Here is a 23979-nt window from a genome sequence, read left to right as displayed (position 1 = left end):
GCGGGGGGGGCGCGGCGCACGTGGCCGCGGTGTGTGGGGCCGGCGGGGCCGCGTGCGGCGGCCGTTACGTAAGCGCCCGGCCCGCAGCGGGTAGGGCTCGGGAGGGCGGAGCGGCCGCGGTCTGCGGAGTGGAGTTGGCCCGGGGCGCGCTCCCTCGCGGCCGACCGGAGGGGCCGGCGTACCTGGAGGAGGTGGGAGCGCGCGCCGGAGCGACGGAGGAAAGCCACGACCCAGGCTGAGGCGGTAGGGCTGCGGCGGGGGAAGAGGAGCGTCGTTTCCCGGTGTTCTCCGGGAGTTGCCTGTTGGTTATTTTCCTCTGTGAGAGGTTCACGAGACCCTCCTGCGCTGTAGGTGAAAGGGTGCGAGCTTGCTGACGAGCCGGGCTGTGGCGCTCGATGTCCCGGCGCCGGAGCGCTTCCCTGCTCCGGGATGGACGTGAGCGAGCCCCAGGGCAGCCGCTCGGAGCGGGGCGCGGGCCGGCCCTCGTCTGCCGCGCCGGGCGCTGGGAGCGGGCGGGAGGCGGCGTTTAACGCAGCTGGCGTGGGGAAGCAGGAGGGAGAGCGGCGGGAAGATGCGGAGTTACGTTGCGGTGCACGCGAGGGAGCCAGCTCCGGTAGGAAGCAGTGCGATGGACCAAAATCCAGCAGAAGTGATTTCTTCAGCTACGAGTCAAACGGCAGTTCAGCTCGAAGTTTCAGGAGGCAGAGCAAAGTTAACAACAGGTAACTCTTGGCAGCGTGTGGAGCTGACTGTCCTGCTACTTGAATGAACGTACTTAAGCAGAGAGCTAATGTCAGAACCGAGGATTTGATGTATTTGTGGTTCAGAGCTCTTCTCAGGGCTGAATTACTTCAGTTCTACAAGGAAGCTTGCGTGCATTGCAAACCACGATGTTTGTAATGGACTCAGGTGTAGTTCAGATTGTTGTTGCATGATTCCTCCTAAGCTGTTTGTCAGATACATAGATTGGCAGATCTAGATATATCCACAAACCTTTTGTGGCTTCTAAATATAATCTAAAGATTGCATTTAGCAGTAGTAAAGCAGAATTAAATAATGTTTTTTGAGAATGTTCAGAAATTCAATGAGGCACTTCTGTTGTGTTTTGTTTTTTTTTTAAGCAATTTGAGAGCCATAATTCATGCAACGTTGAATTTGCATGTAAAATTAATACATAGTAGTTAAGCTTCTTTAGTGATTTATGTAGTGAGAATATGTTTCTAAGAAAATGCCAAAAGGACAATAGTTAGTTAAAACAACTGTGTTTGTATCTCACCCGTAAGATTAGAATCAGTCTACATTTTGAGGGTATTGACTGCTTCTGTTTCAGCCACTGAAATAAGTAAAAGTAAGAAGTGGGAGATTTTGCTTGTTAATAACCTTGCAGCTGCGGGGTCCTACTGCTCTGTTGTAATGAAGGCACATAAATCATGTGAAGAATGAAATTTTTGCATCAGGTGTATTTTGAGGACCTCATGGTCCTGTGAATTGTTTTTAATCAGATGCAGACTTCAAAACTAGAAAGACTTACTTACACAAAGAGTAAGCATCTATTAATGATTTTAATACCAGCAAGATTTAGAAAAATCTGTAGTAAACATCAGCTTATTTTTAATTGATAAACGTCTTAGCTAGCAGTTTGGTTGCGATGCCTTTGCTATCCATAATGTGCTGGAATTGGAAAGGAGGAAGGTCAGAGGAGAAATGGTTAGGTAGCAAAGAAGTCAGCAAGATACAACAGCAAATAACAGTGAATGAACATTAGGTCTTTTCCTGATATTTTGTGAATCTGGAGCTAAGCCCACATAGTGGTAATTTAGTGAATAATTTTGTGAGAGGGAAAAAAAGCTTCTATACCAGAAATCCCCAGCAAAATCTAACCTTGGTTTTACAGTGATCAGTTAGATTGGAGCCAGTCTCACAAAGACCTGATGATGATGATGATCCAAGAAATGAAAAAGTGTTTGCCTGAAGATAAAAGGAGTTCGAGCAAGCCCAGTACCATCAGTGCTCTCAATTATGCTTTGCAGTGTGTCCAACAGGTCCAAGGTAAGCGTGGAAAAAAAATGGAAGTGCAGAAGCCATACAGCAGCTTGTTTTGAATAGATATGTCTGGCAACAGATAGCATTAAAAAAAAAGGAAAGTATTTTACTTATCCTGCAAAGAATTAACTTTTTGAACCATTGCTTTTTAATCATGATGTTATCTTTTCTATTTAACTGCCCACTTACTGCTTTTCTTTTATTCAGGGTGCAGCCGCAAATAGGTGTGTACTAATAACTTGCCATGTGTGTTGAAAAAACAGCATTCTTGTCCCACCTCAAAAACTTACTAGATAATCTGTTTTCAAACAAAACTAAGTAGCTAAATTTATTCCTTTGCCATCACATTCTGTCTTTTCTATTTTCCTGTGCTTCTTTTCTATAACATAAATAGGTCGCTCCAATAGTATAATCACTATGCCTTTTCCTTTGTCATTATACAGACTTTCCTCATCTCAACTTGGGCTTCACCTAAAAAGATGACAAAAATATGAGGGCTGTAAGAAATACTTTCAAAATTGTCCTCTTACTGACTTCCTTGTGTTTGTTTTGCTTTTCCTGTGTTTTTTTTTCAATTAGCAAACAAAGAGTTTTTCCAGGCCTTGAATGATCGAAGAGTGTTTCAGACAGGTATGATGACATACAGCATAGAAGAGTTGGTGACAGTTGCATCAGAACACACTCCAAAAAACAATGTAAGGAATTCAGTAACACTCAAGATCATCACTTGCTATTTCACTCTCCATTTTGTCTCCTTATACGTTTTTCAAATAGAATATATAAAAACGAAAAGCACTTAAGTTTTATTCAAACAGATCTTTGTGTTAGTAATGGTAGGTCAGTGCTACTGCTTAGCAAAGCTGACTTAGCATACCCAACAGAAGCAAGTGAAAAAGTACCTGTGTTTTCTTTTTTCTTGTTTCCTAGACACAATTATGATCTATGAGACTCTTAGAATTCATTTACAGCATAGTAATGTTCTGAGTTGGTTATAGCAGAATGTTTTCAAAGCTGATCAAGTCCATAGCTGTGAAGGTCTTAAGTTTCTATTTGTACTCCTGGATTGTTGATTGATTGATTTTTTTGCAGTATGTTTCATGGTTTCTGGCTCTGTTTCAAATAAAAGAGTGCTTCTTGAGATTCAGTACTATTAGATGCTGTATCAGAAATACTGCAAGTTAAAAAGATCGTAGAATATTCTTGTGTGTGGAATCATGGTGAATACTATGAAATCTGGGGAGAAGTCTGTGGACTGATAACCATTCTGGAAAATTGCAAGCATCAGTGGAATATGCTTCGATTTTGATATTGTAGTCTTACTCACTTATGCAAATAACGAGTAAGCTATGATAGCACAGGAGATTTAAGTAGCGCACACTATTTTAATTGAGCACTAGCTTAAGAAAATGTTTTTGGTACTTCTCTCTTCAGTTTTGGTCTGTGGTGGTTTGTATGTTTTGGGGGTTTGTTTTGGGGGGGAGGGGGTTTGGCTTTTTTTTTTTTTATTATTCCTTTCAATATTCCTACTGTCTGTTGGAGGAGGATTGCCTTTAACATCGTTTGTTTTCCAGGATACCTTTGTGGCTGTGTTTTCCCTGCTTTCTGGGCGCATAGTGCATATTTCCAAGCAGGCAGCATCTATTCTAAACTGTAAGAAGGAAGTGTTGGACTCTTCCCGGTTTGTAGAGCTGCTCGCCCCTCAGGATGTGAGTGTGTTCTACACACATACTGATCAGTCCCACCTGCCGCTTTGGAATGTGGAAAATCAAACAGGTATGATTTGATGCTTTATCTGTCTTTCTGTCTTCACAGAATTTGGATAGAATGGTTGTTTGCTTTAAATGCTTATGCTACCAATATATATAGGCAACAAAGTCCAGAGGTGTCACTACAGAAGACTGTGAGACATCAGAGGGTCCATTAGTGGACCCTTAGTTAGGGTCCTCTAACATGCTAGGGATTCCTGAACTTTGCAAGCCAGTCATATGCCTGTCCATCAGAGTAGTGGCACCCCTGGGGAGCTATTGTTATTTTCTTGCTGTGAATTATTACTGAATTTTCCTCTCCCCATAACTCTTGGTTGTATATAGTTTTTAGTACATGGTTCACAAATTTTAGCCTTTGCTTTCCATGGTAATGAACCGGAAAAAGCTTTTTAGATCATGTGTATTTCCTCTGAATTTAGCTCCAGGTCAGCAGTTTCTCCAAGTGAGTGGGCTGGACAAGAGAGAAAAATATTTGAAGTGGTAACAGACAGTTGAACAGCTAAATCAATAGCTATTATAGAGCAGGTTGTGAAACTTTAGTCTTGCTCCTAAAGCCTGGAGAATGCAGAGTTCAAAACAGTTCTGATAGGTGTGACCTTTTTTAGGATATGAACTGATACCTTCAATGTATGTTCTTCTTCTTAGCCTCTCTGTATGAATATGCCCAGGTGAAATCCTTTTTCTGCAGGATCAGGCAAGTACACTGTTACAGTTTTATGTTTATGAGGGCTGGGCCCAGGGAATGATATTGGGCACAGACAGCAATTTTCTTGTTATGACTGACCATTGTGAGCTTGTAGAACTCCATTACAAAAATGACTTACTTTGTTTAATATCAACATCCAACAGGATGTTTTGAATATCTTTTCCGTAGTGATGGTTAAACTTGTGTGGGATAGAAGGAAAACTGTTCATACATGTTTTTTCAGTACTGCTGTGCAGAAGAATGTTCTTGTGGAAGAAGCATTGTTCTTCGTTTTACAGTTTGAAAGTGGAGGCAAAGGGTGTTTTGCTTAAGATTGTTCAGGAGTTTGTGACAGAGGTAGTAACAGAAACTCAGTCACCTGAGTCCAAATACAAGACCTGAATCATGAGATACTAATTTCTGTCACTGTGGATTCAATTTGTTGCTTTGTGCCTGGCTAATCTTATCCCTAAAAGAAGAAAAATACAGAGGTTAGCCTGTAATCTTGAGTGTAACTTTGTTCCAGACTCAGGTGGCCTCTAGATTTCAGTAGGAACTGTTTGGTTCTGAGAAGATATAATACTTATTCAGTCTTCCAGTAGATCACTGATACATTCATATGTTTCAAAAACCTGAGCTCTAAAATCATCCTTCAAGTCTCTTGAACTCAGCAGGGCAGATTTCAATTTTACTTTGGGGAACTGTTTGTAGGATGCATAAACATTTTGCAATACTTTTTTTTTTTTTCATGTTTTCATATAACATATCCTTCCTTTATGTAACAGAACCTTTCAACTATGTGGGCTTCCTGAGTAAAAATATTTTTTCACAAGGACTAAGTATGAAAATGGTTTTTTTGTGGGTTAAACTCTTTCTGTTACATCCAAATTCTATTTGTTTCATTTCAGTCAAAGAACAACAACTATTTCTGAGCTGAGGCTGGAGGAGTCTTGCTTAATTAGGTCAATGAAACAAAACCTGAGAAACAAGTTTTTGCCTTAAAATGGTACAGAATAAAACAACAGGGTTTTTTTGTTTGTTTATTTTCCCTATTTAACTGGAAGGAGAGCACAAGAACAAATGATTGGTTCTCATGTGGGCTGAGAATTAGAAGGTGGCCTTTACCTATTAGGGTAATGGCATTCAGGAACAGCCTTTCAATGCGCGTACTGGAGGCAGTGCACGTACTGGATTTGAGGGGAGCAACTGTACTGCTGAATTGCTAGCCTGTGATTGCATGGGATTGTGCCTAGGACCTCAGGAGATTCTTCCTGATGATATGCATAGTTCTGTGTGCTCTGCATAATATCCTTGTGCAGGGCTTTCAGCATTGGCGTAAAGCATCTGAGCCTTGATATCAATGTGTTAATCCCTTTTACTTTTTCTCAGGGGTGGTAAAGATCAAGAACAAGAAACGCATTGTTACCCATTCCGAATCACCCCGTACTTGGTCCACGTGTGTACTTCTGTCCACATAGATGCAGAATCCTGCTGCTTAGCTTTGGCTGAGAAAATTCACTCTGGATATGAAGGCAAGTCAGGAGAGTCCTGTGGAACACAAGCCAATAAGAAAATACAGTATATGAAAGTCAGCTTCATTTGATTAGAATTTGTTCTTGGGTAGTCTGGCCATTGTAACTTTTAGCATATGAGTGTGTGCATGTATGCATGCATGTGTATCCAAAACATATGCGCCTTTGATAGGCCCTGAAACATTTGACCTCATCTCACTACATTTATATTTTGGAGAAGTCTGTATCACCTAAAAGTTTGTTATGTCTCTTTGAGTTACTGATCAGAAAGCCGTGAACAGTTAAAAAGTTCAGGAGCCTATAACGCTCTGTCATGAGCAAAAGTTAGATTTTCTGTCTTAATGCATATTTTCTGTTTCAGTAAATACTTCTTTTTCAATTAGCTCCTCGAATTCCTATGGAGAAAAGAATCTTCACCACCACTCACACTCCAGGATGTGTTTTTCTTGAGATAGACGATAGGTGAGATTTGAATCTTAAGAATGGTGAGGTACGTATGGAGAGGTAGCAAAAAGTCCTCTCGGAATGCAGCTGGAAACCCAGGTAAATTATTTGAACTGTGAAGTTGGCAGTAGTTATCATTAACAAATAAGTTTTGTGTTAATTCTCAGTAATTATTTGTGTTAGTCTTCTCATTGAAAAACATCTAGAACTCCAAGAACATAATCTCCTTTAACTAAAAATGTAAAATAAAACAGAACTGCAGTCAGTTTTCAGGGACCTGTGGTAATAAAAGTAGTGGAAAACCCACATCATACAAAGCTCTGAAGAATTACAATGCAGAGATGCAGTTTCACTGAGCTGGCTTAAATGGATTTGGCCAGACAAAAGTTGTTTCCTGCAAACAACTGAGTGTTCTTACAACCTACTTCACAGCATCCCTGTCAGATTTATTGCTGACATTTTGCCTGTGACCTCTTTCTTCATGATCACCCATCCCCTTTTTTTTCCTCCATATACGGAAGCACAAAACTGCTTGTGACTTAAATCTCCAGGCACAAAAATGTTTGTCATTGGTATTTACGTGTTTACGTTGCACTGGAAAGATTATCAGATGGTTTGGAAAATGTTCTGTAGCTTTAGTTCAGGCTGTTGTGGATCATGCACGGGGACTTCACTGACAAGCAAAGGTTTAAGGATGTAAATACTCAAGACTAAATTGTAATCAATGATAACGTGTTTGGGTTTCAGAGCAGTGCCTTTGTTGGGTTACTTACCTCAAGATTTAATTGGAACATCCATGCTGATGTATTTGCACCCAGAAGATCGTCCTTTGATGATCGCTGTTCACCGTAAAAGTAAGTACAGTTGGCATAAAAGGTATTTATATTCTTTTTGACATTATTTCATTCACATATTGCTTATTGTGTGACTGGTTTCTAGTCTGGACAAAAATAAAGAAATTAAAGCAACCAATTTGATGTCAAAGCAAATTCAAAATTAGACTTCCAGACTTCTTCAGTCCTGCATGTTTGTGCTTTCATTGCTGTGTCTTAATGTAAACTAAACCTTGTTTCTTGGTTGTTTTTGCTCAGTCTTGAAGTTTGCTGGCCAGTCCCCTTTTGAACACTTACCCATTAGATTTTGTACTCAAAATGGGGATTATGTCATACTGGATACCAGCTGGTCCAGTTTTGTGAATCCATGGAGCAGAAAAGTGGTGTTCATCATTGGCCGACACAAAGTCCGAACGTAAGTCAGTTGTAGAATTGAACTGAACTAGAGCTGATGTTGCTTGTGTAGTCTGTGATGACTGTCTAGCATGTCTTACAGCCCTTCAGAACAGAAGCCCTGTCTTGCATTCCTTCTGAATAGTACTGTTGTTATTAATAATGTTATCATTTATCATTTATTTATTTATTTATTTTATTTATCATTATCATTTATTATGAAAAGAAGTAAATTACTTAGAAATAAAAAGCAAAGCTTACTTTTTTTTAATTCTGTGTATGCACGTTTGATGTCCAAATACTGTGACAATGGAAATGCCTAAATCAAAATTTTCAGTTTCAGATAAGCAAAATAAAACCTAAAAAGGAACGTAAAAGTGGATCACTTTAACAAATAATTAATGGACTTTCATTCCTGTTTTGCTCCAAAAAAAAACATTAATTGGAAAACAAGACGGATTTTGGCTATATGTTTATCTTTGGGATGGTTCGCCTGGTACAGAATCTAAGTATTTATCTCTTTCTAAGAAAATGGGATTAGTACTGAATGTGAAAGTTAATCTTTTTTCATGTTTCTCATTAGTTTCCGAGAGATTTGGAAATATGTCTGCCTGATGCGTCCTCTTACCTGGTTTCTTTCATAGGAGATGGCTTTTTTGGGGATGGCCTTTTGACTTTTCAAAGTGATCTTTTTTTCAAGTCTTTCTAGAATGTGAATTTGTTTTATGAGTGAAGGAGGCAGAGGGGTAGATGCTTGTCAACCTTAACTTATGTTACTGTGCTGGTGTTCTGTCTTCTCCAAATCCTGGGGCTTTATGTGAAGCACTGCTTTCATATCACAGCCTCACTACCATGGCTTAGCTGTTGGTGGAACAGATGACATCCTTTTATGTTGGTTCAGGGAAAAAGTCAAAATGAAATACAGATACTTTTTAAAACACAAATCTTTTTTAACTCTGCTTACAGCTACCTTTTCTTCATCAAATTAGAATTAATAGTGAAATTTTGTTGGCTCTTTAGAAGCCCTCTGAATGAAGATGTCTTTGCTGCAAGAAATAAAGAAACAAGCAGTGTTGAGAAAGAGATAAGAGAATTGCAAGGACAGATTTACAAGCTGCTTCTGCAGGTAAAGAAGATGAAAATTTCAAAACACTGGTTGGCCTTTTGAATGAAAGGCAAAAGAAATTGAGGTTTAGCAAATTTCTTTGGGGGTGATCTTCTAAAGCATCTGAAAGGAAAGTTGTAATTGGAGACAGGCTTGTGTGCCAGGTTTAAAAATCTAGCTCTGGGTGGCCCACCTGATTAGAAAAACATTTTGACCTGTTTGCCAAGTCTTTGTGTTGAAAGATAAATCTGCATCCTGAAACAGCTTTGAGGATGGTAGAGAATTTTTTCCCAAGCAAGTGGTGTGGAACCCAAAACAACACTGACTTCTCATTTATTCTTGTTGTTGTTTACTTTGAGTTATGCGTTGCAAATTATGTTGTTCCCTTCTCTTTAAGAGAGTGATTCTTCTTTTCCCCTCTCCACTAATACAGCCAGTTCATAGCAGCATTTCCAGTGGTTATGATAGCCTTGGTAGCAGTGGCTCTTATGAACACTATATCAGCATAGCATCTTCAAGTGACTCCAATGGGAACTGTGCAGAGGAAACACAAGAACCAGTAAGTATTTAAATGTGTCAATGCCTGCATGGTAGAAAATGCTTATCGTATACATATGCGCTACACATCATGAATTTTACTGAAGTGGAAACGTACAGCTATGTTCAAGCTACATGTACTTGAATTGGTCAATTATAGAATGCTGGTGTTTGTTCTTAATTTTGCTGATTACTGTAGCAGCTATCTGCTCTTTTTAGTTGACTATAGTAAATTGAAGGCTTGCTTAAAGATCAGCCTTCTCAAAGAACCAGTGGACTCTGAGAAGGGAGGTGGAAGAACCATGCGACTAGAAAGAGTGTTGATGCACAGGGTGGATAGGGGCTCTGTTTGGTTGAGGTTTTTTCCTTTTTTTTTTTTTTTTTTTTTTTTTTCCCTAAAAGGGACATTAGAGATGTATTGTAAACTTCTGTGGAAGAGAGTGGTAACAATCCTGTCCTAAAACAAGCATTTAAATTACTTAATTTCCTTTTGAGGCTTTTGGGTAAATCATCAACTTAGTGCTCTCTCAAGGCTTGCATCAGTATAAAAACATTCAAATGATGAGGCTGTTTAATCTGTATCACAGTTAAATGTAATTATCATGGTTAATTTAATTACAAATTCCAATAGATATCAGACCTAGGCTGACAGTCTACTCCCTTTCAGTTAGGAGAATACGGGAACCCAAGTCCATCTTAGTGGTCTCCTATGGCCTCTTTTTATTCATTTTATTCTGACTTAACATTTTTACATATCTCAAGATAACTTTGCAACAAGTATGTGCAGATGTCAACCGAATAAAGAATCTGGGGCAGCAGCTGTATATTGCATCAAGGAGCAAGCCGCAGAATGGAAACGAACAGGCTATGAGTTCAGAAATGCTAGGAGGTGAGTTAATGTAATTATGATCTCTAAGTTAACATAAACTCCTGTAGTCCTGGAGCCGTGATTTTGGCTGTCTGGTGTTACGCTGAAGCACTTACGTTAGCATCTTAACATGGCTTAGATCTGGGAAGTGGTCGTTTCTGTGTGTGTGTGGTTGTATGTTTTGTTTGTTTTTGTTAACTCAGCAGATAGAGTAACTGCTCCCTGAGATTTGGAAGAATGTACTTGTCTCTCCAAGTTAATAGACTTTTTTTTTAACACTTTCTAGTGAAAATGTACACTTGTTCGTTGCAAATATAAGTCTAATGTGGACGCTTCCCTTAGTTACTGATTGTGGACTCTCAAACCATCCACGGACAAAAGGCTGGAAAACTCTGCTTCACTTCCCTTTGAAATAATGGTTTGCTCATTGTGTGCTTAATATTGCACTATTGCAGATTATTTCCAGTTAATACCTAGCACAAATACGTGGAGAAAACTGTGTGCTTCACCAAAGATGATAGGAATCTGTACTAAAACATTTTGGATTGTGATCTTTTTTATGAGTTACATTTATATACTATTCTGACCAGTGTATCTAAGCTATAAAAAACTAGAAATTACTGTTAAATAACAGATCAGATTCTGTGATGTGTAAATTCGGAGAAGAATATAAATTGGAGTTTTGTTTACAATTGACAGCCTTTGAAATACTGACTTACAAATCTAATTAAGATGTGATGCATGCATCTTTTAGCTCTTGTATTTTTTAGTTTTATTCAGTTCCAATCAGTTTCTTAAATACTCATTTTTATTTTTTTTCTTTGTGTTCACTAGATTATTCTTAGTGGATGTTTAAGGTTTTGGGGGGCTTCTCTTCTTTTTTCTTTCTTCATCCTCCCCTGCTTCAAAATGTAAGAATTGAGGTGAAAATGCGGAGTAACTTAGTAATGAGAGCTGTGCTGTAATAGACTGTATATTCCTGTATGTGTGTCATTGGGGGTAGTGTTTAGATGCCTTTGAGAGTAGTCTTTGAGAATTTCTTCTTTTCTAGGGAAGAGGCACAGTGCTTCCTGTTGTCTTCAGACAGTGAGAAGTGATAGCACAGAAGAACCAGGCAATGTACTTTATGATGATTCAAAGACGACTCCACTTGTTCCTTCCTATCAGCAGATCAATTGTGTTGATAGTATCATCAGGTAGTAAACTATGAAGCAATTACAGTGATACAGGTTTAAGATTAATTTGTGGAAGTTAACAATGGAAGCAGTTTGCATTGGCCTAGACTGTCAGGGTTTTGACTTAAAATTCCAATTTGGAATGTTTCTGCATTAAATATGTTAATGGTGTCCTTATCACATTTCTCAAGAAAACTGGAACGTGTCTGAAAAACTCTTATGGTAATTAAAATTTTAATTTTCTTCTTCGATCAACTTTTATATATACATATATATGAACTATATTACCAACTATTAGACTTTTTAATGATTTAATGATTAAAACATCCTTGATGGTACACTGCTTGACTGAAATTATTTATTTACTGCAGTCGTATAAAGAAAAACACGAGTGAAAAAATCAAGTCAGTATGCAAGTTTTTTCACTTGCTTTATCAAGAACACGAGTTTTTGGTCACTGCAGTAAAGTACATACACTCGTGGTTACCTCAGTTTTGTGCTTAGCTTTAACGCTTTTCCACAAAAGCAAAGTAGCACTGCAGTTTTGCTTATGAGCAAGTGTCATTTTAATGGCTGTAACACCTTGGAAGATGTAAATAGCATTGCTTCTATTAAATCTGAGAGATGTACATCCTGGACTTTTAGAGGTTGATGTGCGGATACCTTTGAAAACAAAATGTGAATATATCAATAATTGTGCTTAAGCAGGAATTTTCCAAAAAAAATGTATGTTTGAGGAAAAATTTCAAATGTTTCCAACTAACAGATAAGGTAAGTCTCCGAAGTAACAATTATTTTATATTCCAGTTTGGTTACATACTCAGTCACAGAACAACAGATGGGAGTTGGGAGGGTCACCTGGACCAGGTTGCCTGGGACCATATTCAGATGGCTTTTGAGTGTCTTCAAGGGTGGAGATTCCACAGCCATCCCAATGTGCAGTCAATCTGAGCTATGCATTAATGAAGAGTTTAGGGCTCAAGATGCTGTTTGTAACCACTGACTTTTGTCTACTGCTTGTTTTGTCATTGGTGCAATATGAGTTTAAAAGAACTTTGGGCATAACACTTTGTCTTCTCAATGCATGCTTTGAGAATATCTGTACAAAACATTAAGTTGACAACTATTTATGAAACGTCGGTCTTTTTAGTCCAGTGAATGTCTCTTAAAACAAACAGAAAATTAATTTTTATTTAAAATACTCTTTGGAAGGCAAGTGTATGTCCAGAGCTTTCTGCAGTGAATTTTAAATGCTAGTTAACAGTACCTGCACCTGTAGTTTGGATTGTTCAATTGTTTCTCTCTCCAAACTGGATTAAAAAAAAAAACGGAGTGGGGAGAGTTTCCTGTGATACACTTGTATTTCAGATATCTAGAGAGCTGCAGTATTCCAGTATTGAAAAGGAAATGTAAATCTTCTACAAATACATCATCATCATCTTCAGATGACGACAAGAAAGCCCAGCAAAGTCAGCAGGAATTCAAGGCATTGGAAGGTAATGCAAGGGATACTGACAATCATCATGGAAACGCAATGATCTATTTTTGATGTGCTGCTCTTGTATGTTTCAAGGTTTCTTTCTGTTTTTTAAATTGTTGTCACACAAATGACACAAATATTTTGGTTACAGGTAGTAAATGATCTGCTTCATTTGTCCAAATCATACAATTAAGCGTAAACTACAGTAATAAGTCTTTGAACTTGGAATGCATCGTAAGAAGTACTGTTCGCAGTTGCTAAATAAACCTTCTGTTGCTCTTTATTTTTATTCCATATTTATGTATTAAATGTTTAACATTTATGGCACAGTTATGTATTAAATTTGTGTTTAACAAAGTGCGTGTTAAATTCGCACTTGTGTATGAATGTTATATTTATTTATATATAAGACTGTCTTGTTTAACAGTATGCATAGCGAGTGGTTCCTTCTGAACCAATCAGATTTGATGATTTCAGAGTAATTGCAGTGCTTGGACAGAAATTCCGTGTAGAAATGTTGTCATTTACCAGTAGATACTGCTGTCCTTTCATCAGTTAGTTCCCAAACTCCAGTATCTGCTGATTGGAAAGAGATGCTGAAAAAGCAGACAACTGCAGGCATTGTGGGGACTCCTCTGGCAGACCTGACCCTGTCCAACAAGTCTCCAAGCGTGGTATCTGCCACCAGCCAGTGCAGTTACAGCAGCACTATAGTGCATGTCCCGCACCCTCAATCAGGTACTATTCATGCCTGGAAAGCATTGACTTGACTCTGTAATTTTTTTTTAAATTTAACAATGTCTTCAGACTAAAGTATGCAGTGGGAAAGCTTTGTCCAAGTCAAGTATGTTCTCATGAATGTATGATCTCTGAAATACAATTAAGGTATTTTTGGGGACACTGTGAAGAAAACTTGAGCCTGGAAATGTTTACAGTGTTTTTATAAAACCTTTTAATACAACACAATTTGATATAATATAAACTTTCAAAAAGTTTGCACTGTTTCCTTTCCCATTTAGCTTCATTGCATACATCTCAAGCACAGCAATATGCTTTTGTTCAGCAACTGTGAATGAAAACAAAAATGACTAATGGGCCAATATTACTTACTCTTAATGCAGAAAGAAACATAAAAATGAGAACAATTGCAGTTAAATACTAAGAAAGTATGAAGAAAGAAACGCCTCTGTAACTTCAAAGTAATTTAAAGTAATTTGCTCAGTTCATGTTAGTATAACTATATTTGAGTGTAAAGGGTCCCATGTTCCATCCCGCACCTCTGCAGTCTCTATTTGCTTGGTAGCTCAGACATGTTTATTTTCTGTGTAATGCTCTAAGTATTGTGGGAGACCAGAAGGTCTGAGCAAAGAATGAACGATTTATTTTCTTCCTTCTTCAAAGAAGTGACTACAATGGAGGATACTACTGTTGGAAATGAACGAATGGAACTGCTTCCTGTGAATGCTCTGAGTCTCATTATGGTGCCTGAGGAGTTAAAGCCTGTTGGGCTAACAAAAGAGACTTTGTCAGCCCACACTCAAAAGGAGGAGCAGAACTACGTGGACAAGTTCCGCCAGAGGATCTTGCTCTCTCCATTTAGGACTTACCTTCAACAGGGTAGCAGAAGTAACAATGGACATTCCTGTGGACAAGGTAGGCAGCACCTTTAAGAAATAAAGATTTACTAGACTTACTTTAAAGACCAGATTAGCAATGGGCTCTTGTTCTCCTTTGTGTGATTTAGTGAGAACCTTACTATGGTTGCAAACAGAATACTTTGTTCAAACTGCCAAGACCTGACAATGGCATTGCCCATACAGAAGTTCTGCTCCATCTTGGATGTTGCTTTCTTAACTTTTCACAAAGCACCTAATTACTGCAATAAATACTGCAAATCCCAAGTAGTTTATTGTCTTCTGCTGAAGAAATGTAGAGGATCTGATTGGATTAATATAAAATGATAAGAAAATTGATTATACGAAGGAAAATATTGTCGATATATCAACAAGTCCACCAGTGTAGTACATGGAAGAATTATCTAGAAGAAAGTCGTCTCTTTAAATAAGCCACACTTTAGTTATCTGGATGTTTCTCCGTACTTTTTTTTTTCTTAGGTCTATCATTTCAGTGTCTATTTTTCTTCCTCCTTAGGAGATTCCCCTTCAAAGGAGAGGAGTACAGCTAGCTGCAAAAAAGGCAAACATGGAAAATTCAAGTGCCAGAAACCTCAGAGACAGTCCTTAGATAGCCACTCTTGTAGTAAAAATAGAAATAGTCTTCCACGTGAGAAGAGAACAATTCGGAAACAGTCCTTTTTTCCCCCAGAAGTATCCTGTCTGAGCTCCTCCAGTATGAATGTATTTCCTCCTGTGGGATTTCCTGTCTATTCAGATTCACTATCTAATTTTCCAGCCTCTCTTGTAGGAGAGGAGCTTGCCCTTTGCTCATTAAAACCTGAGCCCACATCATTGTCACAGCTATGCTGTGAAGCACCGTCGTTCCCAGCACTGTATCCCCCAAACTTAGGCACATCTATGGCTGTATTTTTTCATAGTTACCCCATGTATGCTCAGCTGCCTCAATATGCCTTTCTTCCTAGTCCTCAGTACATTTATCCCCCTTCTTCGTATCCATGCACAACGGTACCTCTAGCTCCCCCTCCTTCTGCTCCATCACCAATAGCCCCAAACTCTGCAAATCAGCCCTTTCCAGCCTCTTCTGCCACATCAACTGAGGAACAGCAAGAGGGCCAGCATGACTGGGCCCTACAGCTGAGTAGCTCACGAGGCAGCTCCCCACTTCAGCTGAATTTGCTTCAAGAAGAGCTGCCAAAACCTGTGGAGCCTTCCATCATTACTGATGTTAGAGCACAAGCAGAAGCTAAATGTGTAAGTAACGTGGATCTTTAGTGTTGAAGAGAAACTCAGATTTTCATGGTGTTCAGTCACCAAAACCAGCGATGATCTATGTTTCAGGGTCAACAGATTGTTACCTTTTTTTGGCCATCGCTGTGCTCTGTAGACTGCAGAGCATAAATAGCATAGGAGGTGGAGAAAGCTTTTTATATTTGAACCCCTGGGAATTTGTAACACTGTAGTCCTGGCACTTAGAAAATGACACAAATGTGAGATCTGGTCTAGGCTCCCACAAACTGCTCTTGCTCAGTACTTCGGCAGCATTTTTCTTTTTCCATTAAATTGTTGGCAGGAAGTTGGGGCGGGCATTTATGCATGTGGAACTTGGTTAGGACTACACAATTCATGTCTTTCTTTACCCAGTCTCACAGTCTCTGTGGAGAACCAAAACAAAGGGAAGATACTTTTCTAATTACTCCCTCTGTCTCCCAGGGATGCAGCTAATGAACGAAGAACAGGGATCCGTGTGGGTCGGTTTCCATACATGGGCATAGAAAAGGCCTCTCCAACTTCCGCTGTAAACTCAGAGGCAGGAATCTGAGCTCTGCAGGCAAGGAAAAAAATGTTGGCTCCTGAACCCAGATTGGGCTGAAAAGGCTGGATCAGCTGAAACTGCAGGGTAGGGTCCTGGAGTTGGTGTACCTGTAGCTGCTGAAGCAGCGAGCTTAATGTAGTGAATAAAGGGAAGACCCTTTCATTTTCCTCGTAGTGCACTGTTGCTTGATGTGTGTGGCTGCTTCATGCCATCTAACTGAACGTGAAAGGGACTGACACTATTGTCAGCAGAAGATCTTGACTTAATATGAAAGTACAGTGTCTTGACAGAAACCCAGCAGGGAAGGATTTACAGCAGAAACCAGTAAAATAGAGAGTCCAGACCCTTGTTTTCACCCCCAAAGAGTGTTATCCTGAGATCCAGATATCCAGTCATTTTCAGAGCTAGAAACTCCAAAGCTATTGAGCTGACATGAGAACTTAGTAAACATGTTACAAATTCAATAAATGCATGAACTTCCTTTCTCAAGATAAAGGGTGACTTCCATGGATGTGTTCTGTTTTTTGTTTCCAGGACAATGATCCAGAAGGTAGTGGTAACAGTGCTAGTAGCCATTGTGCTTCTAGTGAATTTACTGACCACCAACTACATGAGGACTCCCAGTCGGGCACAGGTTCAGCAGCATCAGGCAGTGGATCAGCTTTATTTAGTTCTTTAGATTTTCACTCCAATGAAACTTCTGGTTATGGCACAGGTAGGGAAGTTCAGGATCTAGACGTTTGCTACTCTGATTCTAGGTGGCTTGCTAACATGTTGGTAATTCGTAACAAGATGCTGGGGAAAATGGGAAATGCCAGTAAGAGGATCTGTAGTCTGTATTTTTCACCAGCTTTAAGTATTTGAAGCCAAATGCATTTCACCATAGTCAGAAATGGGAATCTAGAAGCTATTCCTTTAATGTGTACGTCACACTTCGTAATTTCGCTTGTTAACACTTTCTGCATTCGATACTGACTTGCATCTTATTTGAGTAGAGGTAAATCTGCATAGAGCAGGGCCTCTTGAAGCAGAAGCAGGGAAGTTGAGCCAATTAATTTTGAGAAGAGTGAGTAAATCTTTGGAGATACTGAACAGTTTAATAGAATAGACTTTATCTGTGAATTCTCAGTAAATAGTAATCGCTTGCAAGAGCAGTCATCTGAGAGGACCTGTGTTAGCATTACAGAAAGCGCTCAAAAGAAAACACTAGCAAATTTTACTACTTGTGCTGAGTTATTAGGATCTGTGACACATCTGAGTTCATTTTTTTCATGGTAATTCTCAGCAGGTAGTGGGAAAAGCAGCAAGTATTTTGCCAGTAATGATTCTTCCGAAACTTTCAAAGAAGAGAAGAATCAGGAAGCAAAAGAAAAAGAGACACCTCATAAATCCAAATGTGAGTCAGCCTGGGTGATGATGGATCACACACCGGAGCAAGTTCTAATGACATACCAAATGCCCAACAGGTTAGAAAACGTCAACAATTTGTGACATGCAATTTGGAATTGTGCATGAAAGAACTGTAGAGTTAAAAATGAGACCATGGAAACAGTATGCATACCAATAAAACTCAAAGAAGATGTATTAATTTACTAGTTAAGTCCTGAATATTTCTTTTTATCTACTTTTTGCCGATTTTTTTCCCATCACTTAAAATATGGTAACATGTAACCTTTTTGCTGAAGTGTTAAGGAGATAGATTATTGTCATTATCGTCAATACCTGCCTTGCTTTGTTTAGTGCAGCTCTGTTAGCAGGTGTGTGTTACTTGCAGAATTAAAGAGGAAGTTTTAAAGGAGGATCTGGCAAAGCTGATAGTCATGCAAAAGCAGCAGCCTTGGTTTACGGATGAGCAAAAGGAGGAGCTTGCAGAGGTGCATGCGTGGATCCACACCCAGTCTGTCCCACTACAAATCAACACTCAAGTAAGGAGTTGTGAAAGTAATCAGCAGCTTATTCATGCCTTAGCTACCAAAGGTAGTTCTGTCTCTAACTAGAGTGGTCTTAACGTCTGGGGGGGTCACTGATCAGTTACTACTTCTGAATCTAAGAAAGAAATGAGCGTCAGAATACTAGCCAAATGCGAAGTGACAAAATGCAGCTATTTCCGTTGTATGTATTTGCAAGGTATGCCAGTTTTATGTAGGAACCACCAGCAGCAAAGTTGCTTCAGTCACACTATTAGGTGAATGGAAATAGTGTCAAACTCTCAAATAGAAGTCCCTATCTAGCGATGCTTTTTTTTCTGTTGTTAGGTATTTTTCTCTTCTCTTGCAAAGTTGAATGTTGATATGATTGAATGGCACACAACACTGGGAAGTTAGTGAAGATGAGAGCAGGCGTGTTCAGTAAAATGAAAAATAGTCATAGAGGAGGTCAGGCATATATTAAAAAAATGTGAAAATAGCTGTCTTTTTGTAGGTGGATTCATTCTTTAATCAGGTTTAAGATACTAAAATCATTATTTTATGTCAATTATTTAATGTCTATTATAGCACTGTACGCTTCGTGTGCTGGGATTTTGAAATAAGATATTCTGAGCTATAGTGACCCAGATAGAAAAGTGATATCCGGTAGTCTTGCCAATAAAATATTTCCATCTCAAACGTTATATAAGATAAATGAAAATTGGCATGCAAGTATAAATAATTGACATCTAAGGTACTAAAAACTGTTCCTACCCTATAAATAATGGTTCTTCATAATGAGCGCAGTAAGCTGTGTTTCCGGTATAGATTGTCATTTTGTGAAAGCAACCAGACTTCTGACAGTAGAAAACAATGCGAGATTTCTATTTTAATACTTTATTTCATACTGTTGCTTAAGAACAAGAAAAATCTGCTCTGCCAATACCATCAGGAGTTTCAGCATTTTTTGTTGGTCGGTATTGTTGCTGTTGGTTCTGCAGTCCAAATTCTTTAACGAGAAACTTGCTCATAAAGCTGAAAGAGAAGGCCTTCATATTCAGGGAAGTCATGTGCCTTTTTATCTTAACACTAACACTGTGTTCTACCAACCAAAGAATTAATTTCTGAGACAAGCTAAGTTGGAAGTACAAGTGCCTGCCTCTGAAAATAAGATGTTTGTATAATCTTCTGCTTTTTAAGAGATTTCAGTCCACTGATATGAAATTTCAAGAGACTTCAGTATATCATGCTATCAGGATATACTCTTTGAAATACACAAAGAAGAATTTAAATGATAATGTCCTTGTTCCTTTCTAAAGGGCTGTGTTACGTGCAACATCAGGGAAGCAAGTTGTGAGGCTGATGACAATACGGAAAACAAGGGAAAATCAATTCCACTGTTGCAACACTGAAGACATCAGTACCTGTGTTAGTGAAACTTCTTGGAGTAATTCCCATTCTCTTTGCCTTTGCTACACACATTTGCAGTAAATCTCTCCAGCTGTATTTTCCCAACATGAGCAATCGTTCGTGTGGAACTAAACCTTTCTCCATTACTCCTTCACCCCTGGATTGATTTTTGAAGACAATCTTCCACTAGGAGGCTGTTCCCTTCCTGACCTTACAAACTTGACACATAACGGGTTATGTTTCTAACTTTCAGTGCTCTGTGATGAGCAGAATGTAAAGGCTTTTCTGTTTCTTTGGTTTTGTTTTGTGGCGATGGTGTGTTGCTTTGTTGTTCTTAACTTGGCAACTAAGAGTGTGAAAAGATGTAATGCTTAAGAGCCTGCATTGATACAGCCCTAACGAATCAGAGTATGTATATTCTCCAGTAAGGTAGTGCCACTGAATGTAAGCTACAACAGAACACACTTCCTTTTTGTTTATTCAATATTCAGAGGTCTAAACTAAAGATTCTAAAGGTACTCTGAAGCTCTAAGGTTTCAGCAGGTTTTTCCAGAATCAAGCAGGCTTTTTAATGAGCAACTGAAAATTGGCCAAGTTACTGTGCATCAAAATGCCTTTCTCCAAGTTGTGCCTATCAAAAAAAAAAAAGTGAAAAGAAGCAAAGTTATTCCTTATGTTTTCATAAGTGTTTGAGAACCTAATTGTTTCATCACTTTTGCTTAAGATGGATTTTAAAATTAATCAAGGGTAACTGATTTGCAAATTCATTGGAAATTAAACTATAAACAGCAAGCCAAGAAACTAAAATTAACAATTCAGATATTATTTCCTAATGTAGGATCTGTTTTTTAAAGGAAGTTGCACGAGAAATTTTCTCTGTCAAGGCTCTCGTTATCAATTCAGATAGTTGCATGCAATCTTTTATGTTGCTTGTGCTCCGGAAGGTGAATTTGCGTCATAGTCTGTGTCGTATTAGAACAGATACATAAGTTGAATCCAGACATAACTAAAAGGCAATTTTAAGCCATTTACACGTTTTGTTTATGTTGTGATGCTGCCATAAAAAAAAAAAAAAAGGCAATTAAGCTTCATTTCTCATTTCTCCTGCTTTCTTGAGAAGCCACATATGGTCAAACGTCAAACTACGTATTCATTGTTTCTTACTATTGTTGACTTCCTGTACAACTTTTAACCTCTTTCTTTATAATGGAGTTATCAGCTGTTGAAACCCATGAATGAAAAATGGCTTTAAGCATTGTGTAAGTTTGTTCTTCAGAAAGTGGTAATAACTTTCTCATTCACTATGTAAAAGGACTTGTTCTCATGCTCATATTTACAGCTTAAAGCTTGATGTTTCAAAGTACTCTTCAAACAGGACATTCTTTGTTTAAAAAAGAGCAAATTTTGTCTGACTTCCACTTTGTTTATCGATAGCTGTATATAATAATGCAGATTTTTCATTTTGATGTTATTAATCATCTTATCCTTCTCAACAAAGAGTTTAAAAGGTAATACATTATTCACCTTTCCATGCTCTGTAACTGTTCTGTTATGTGAAGGATTTTCAGTTTTTCAGTCTCATTTACGAGTGAGCTAGTTGTTGAAGAGTAAGTTAAAGATAATATGATCTTCAGATAATTGAAATTATATTTACCTATAGGCTTTTCTTATTCTTTTATTCAGTTCAGTAAAAATCTTTGTCACAAAAGTTTGTCTCAAGGAATGTGTTCTTTAGATTTTTACAGTATGCCTTCCTGTTCTGTTTATACCTATTGTTTTCTATTTATTCTTAAGTTATAATTCTTTGTCTTTTTCTTTTTTGAGCTTGGACTTCTTTTTTCTTAAGTGTTGTAAATCAGCAGGGATTCACACATTCTCACTATTTCATGTGCTTGAACTTTTAAGTACTTTTTAAAGTATGAGTCCTCAATAGATATTTACGTACAGAAAGTTATGTGCTCAGTTAGGGAAATCTGGGCAGTACCTTACACCTTTCCTATTATTTTTTTCAGCACTTTCCAAATACAGAATGCTGCTTTGTAACCATACGTCCTAAAATATTTGCTCTAAACCACATAGCAAGATGCTTTCTGTACAAGTTCTTTCCCCAGTAGGGAAGGTTCTTAACTAACTTTCCCATCAAAGTGGACTGATGTTATTGAATCAACTAAAGCTATACTTACATTAAAATGACTGCTTTTGGTATATTTTGAGACTTAGTGAAATGATCCATTTCACTAAGTGAAATGAATATTCCAAGTAAGGGCAATCGTGTCCTTTAAAATAGTTCAAATGTGTAAGCGAGAAAGAAAGTTTAGGTAATCAACTCTTTTGCTGTACATTGTTTCCACTGATTGTTTCCTGAGTGGAAAAAATAAGATTGATGGAAAAGTCTTAGTAGGCATATAAGTCATCCATTTTATAAAAGAATGAGATGTAGTTTAGGAGAAAGATAACATGTACCTAATACTTGATTAATACTTTTTGTTCATAGGTCTGGAAACATGTCAAAAAGATGACTATCATTATCCCTCTTGTTTAAAAAGAGGCAGAGGCACAAAGGACTTGCACAGATACATACCCCCAGTTCATACTAAAATCAGGAATATAATTTGGAGATCTTCATTCACTGTATCTTGTGCTGTCTTTTGCTACAAATGGTCAAGGTCCTCACCTGTACATAGAAACTTGATCATATTAAATGTGTTTCTTGTTTGGATATTTTAACCCTTCTTGTGCTACCTACTGCTGTGAATCTGTGCCTAGTAGAATCACATAGAAGCAGAAATCCTAGACAATTTTAAAGTGATGTGAACATTCTATCCCATTATCACATATAATGCAGGAGCATGTGCCTAGGAGTTTAAATTCAAAATTCATAATCCTGGCTAAATCTTAGGTGCAAGATTCTTTGTCTGGGGCTACAGAAGCTATGGGTTACAGGGGAAAAAAATGGTATGGAGTATAAGAATTCGAGAGGAATGAAGTGGTGAATCAGTGCATTGTTTGACAAGGGCACTAAATGGGTTTGCCCAAGAACACAAGTCTTATCTGCAAAAACAGGTTTAGGGCAAAAAAAGTTTCCCAAGCTATTCTTTACCCCACTGTAACTATAACGTCTTGCAGTCAAAAGCCTTACCAAGCCTTTTGGAAAGGAGCTTGTTTCTGTAAATTTTCAGGAAATGGTAGTTTTTTCTTCAGATTATGTATTTATTTTTTAGTCTTAGTAGTTTCCTGGGATAGTCAAAGTGAAATTCACTTATGATCTGAAAGTGGAGTAAATATTGCAGCCAGATTTGCACACAGTATTTTGTTTTATGTGACTTTGTTTTGCCTGATACAATTAAAATGTTGGAGACAGTTTAGCTTCTTAGAAGGTCACTTTTTGGTGATCAAAGGGAAAATGCAAGTACAGCGATGATGCAGTTATTCTACTCCCTGTGGGGGTGTCGGCTGTTTGGTGGATTAGGCTGACAATCTTTTGTTCTGTTCAAAAATAATAGTTTCATGTTTAAAAAAAAGTTAGTTGATGTGCAAGTATTTTCATGCCATTGCTGTGAACAGGAGGGACCCCAGTGTATTTTTCCAGTGTGATGAATATTTGCTGCATAAGTAATGTATTAGTAAATTTATTCTCCAGCTGAATCAAGTTTTAAATCACGATCAAATGAGTATTTACATTGGTTGATAGGAATATTTTATTGAAGTAATACTTGGCTGTTGTTTAATTTACAGTTGTGATTTTAACTGTATAACTTCAAGGAGCGTCTGCTTTTTATAAATAAAACTAAAAAAAAAACCCTGTAAAGAACATTCAAATGTGTGTTTACTTTCATTATTTGATAATTTCTAGAAAATAAATATTTCATTAAAAGTCTGTTAGATGTTTTTTTTTTTGATTGTTTGTAGCTGTTGACGTTGTAGATACAGTGAAGACAGTCATGTAGTTGCCATTCATCCTGTTTTGAGTTTTTTGGTCTTGCTCTACCTTTCCCACTCAGGACATACTATGTTCCATACTTATTGCATCCTAGAAGGAAGGGCAAATAGTTACTTAATCTACCAGGTTATTACTGGATGTGTAAGTTGTTGGAGTTTTGCATACAAGATGTAAAGCTTCTGTCTGTGCTGGTTTTGTTAGGAAAGGGGTAAATAATAAACACCCTGAGAGCACTTCAGCCTCACCATGCTAAAAATTGTGTTTTAGAGAAAGTACAAAGAAACAATTCATAGGTTTAATTCACAGGCATGTCTCGTAGAGCAATAAAGTTCTTAATTGCAGAGAAACAATTTGCTGATTTTTTTTTTTTTTTTTCTGCTTTAAGGTTCTTCAAAGACAAGTGTGGTTGAT

The 23979-nt window shown here is 38.1% G+C and overlaps 1 protein-coding gene across 5 annotated transcripts; it reads left to right on the top strand.

Moving 5' to 3' along the window:
* The first annotated feature begins 95 nt into the window (after positions 1-95).
* Positions 96-23426, top strand: PER3 (period circadian regulator 3). 5 transcript variants are annotated; one of them, XM_050714920.1, is made up of 21 exons: positions 96-722; positions 1895-2049; positions 2623-2738; positions 3615-3816; positions 4455-4503; positions 5884-6026; positions 6410-6488; positions 7218-7324; positions 7562-7718; positions 8717-8822; positions 9235-9360; positions 10101-10227; positions 11258-11402; positions 12750-12877; positions 13417-13599; positions 14263-14514; positions 15013-15749; positions 16846-17026; positions 17600-17777; positions 18086-18236; positions 19538-23426. In XM_050714920.1, exons 1-21 carry the CDS (start codon positions 430-432, stop codon positions 19628-19630), a joined length of 3708 nt encoding a protein of 1235 aa, XP_050570877.1. In that variant the 5' UTR covers positions 96-429; the 3' UTR covers positions 19631-23426. The 5 variants fall into 5 exon arrangements, with proteins under 5 accessions (XP_050570877.1, XP_035413555.1, XP_035413554.1 ...); XM_035557662.2 differs by having other exon boundaries at positions 105-722; positions 14266-14514; positions 17597-17777; XM_035557661.2 differs by having other exon boundaries at positions 105-722; positions 17597-17777.
* The last annotated feature ends 553 nt before the right edge of the window (positions 23427-23979 follow it).

This window comes from Cygnus atratus, chromosome 21 (assembly GCF_013377495.2).
Source record: "Cygnus atratus isolate AKBS03 ecotype Queensland, Australia chromosome 21, CAtr_DNAZoo_HiC_assembly, whole genome shotgun sequence".
Classification (NCBI taxonomy): domain Eukaryota; kingdom Metazoa; phylum Chordata; class Aves; order Anseriformes; family Anatidae; genus Cygnus; species Cygnus atratus.
This window is presented reverse-complemented; position numbering and strand designations above follow the sequence as displayed.

Excerpts from the sequence above, each read along its gene's own strand:
- PER3 (XM_035557661.2), top strand. The coding sequence starts at position 430 with ATGGACGTGAGCGAGCCCCAGGGCAGCCGCTCGGAGCGGGGCGCGGGC. Across the intron at positions 8,823-9,234 it reads TTTACAAGCTGCTTCTGCAG|CCAGTTCATAGCAGCATTTC; the intron begins GTAAAGAAGATG and ends CCACTAATACAG. Across the intron at positions 13,600-14,262 it reads TGTCCCGCACCCTCAATCAG|AAGTGACTACAATGGAGGAT; the intron begins GTACTATTCATG and ends CCTTCTTCAAAG.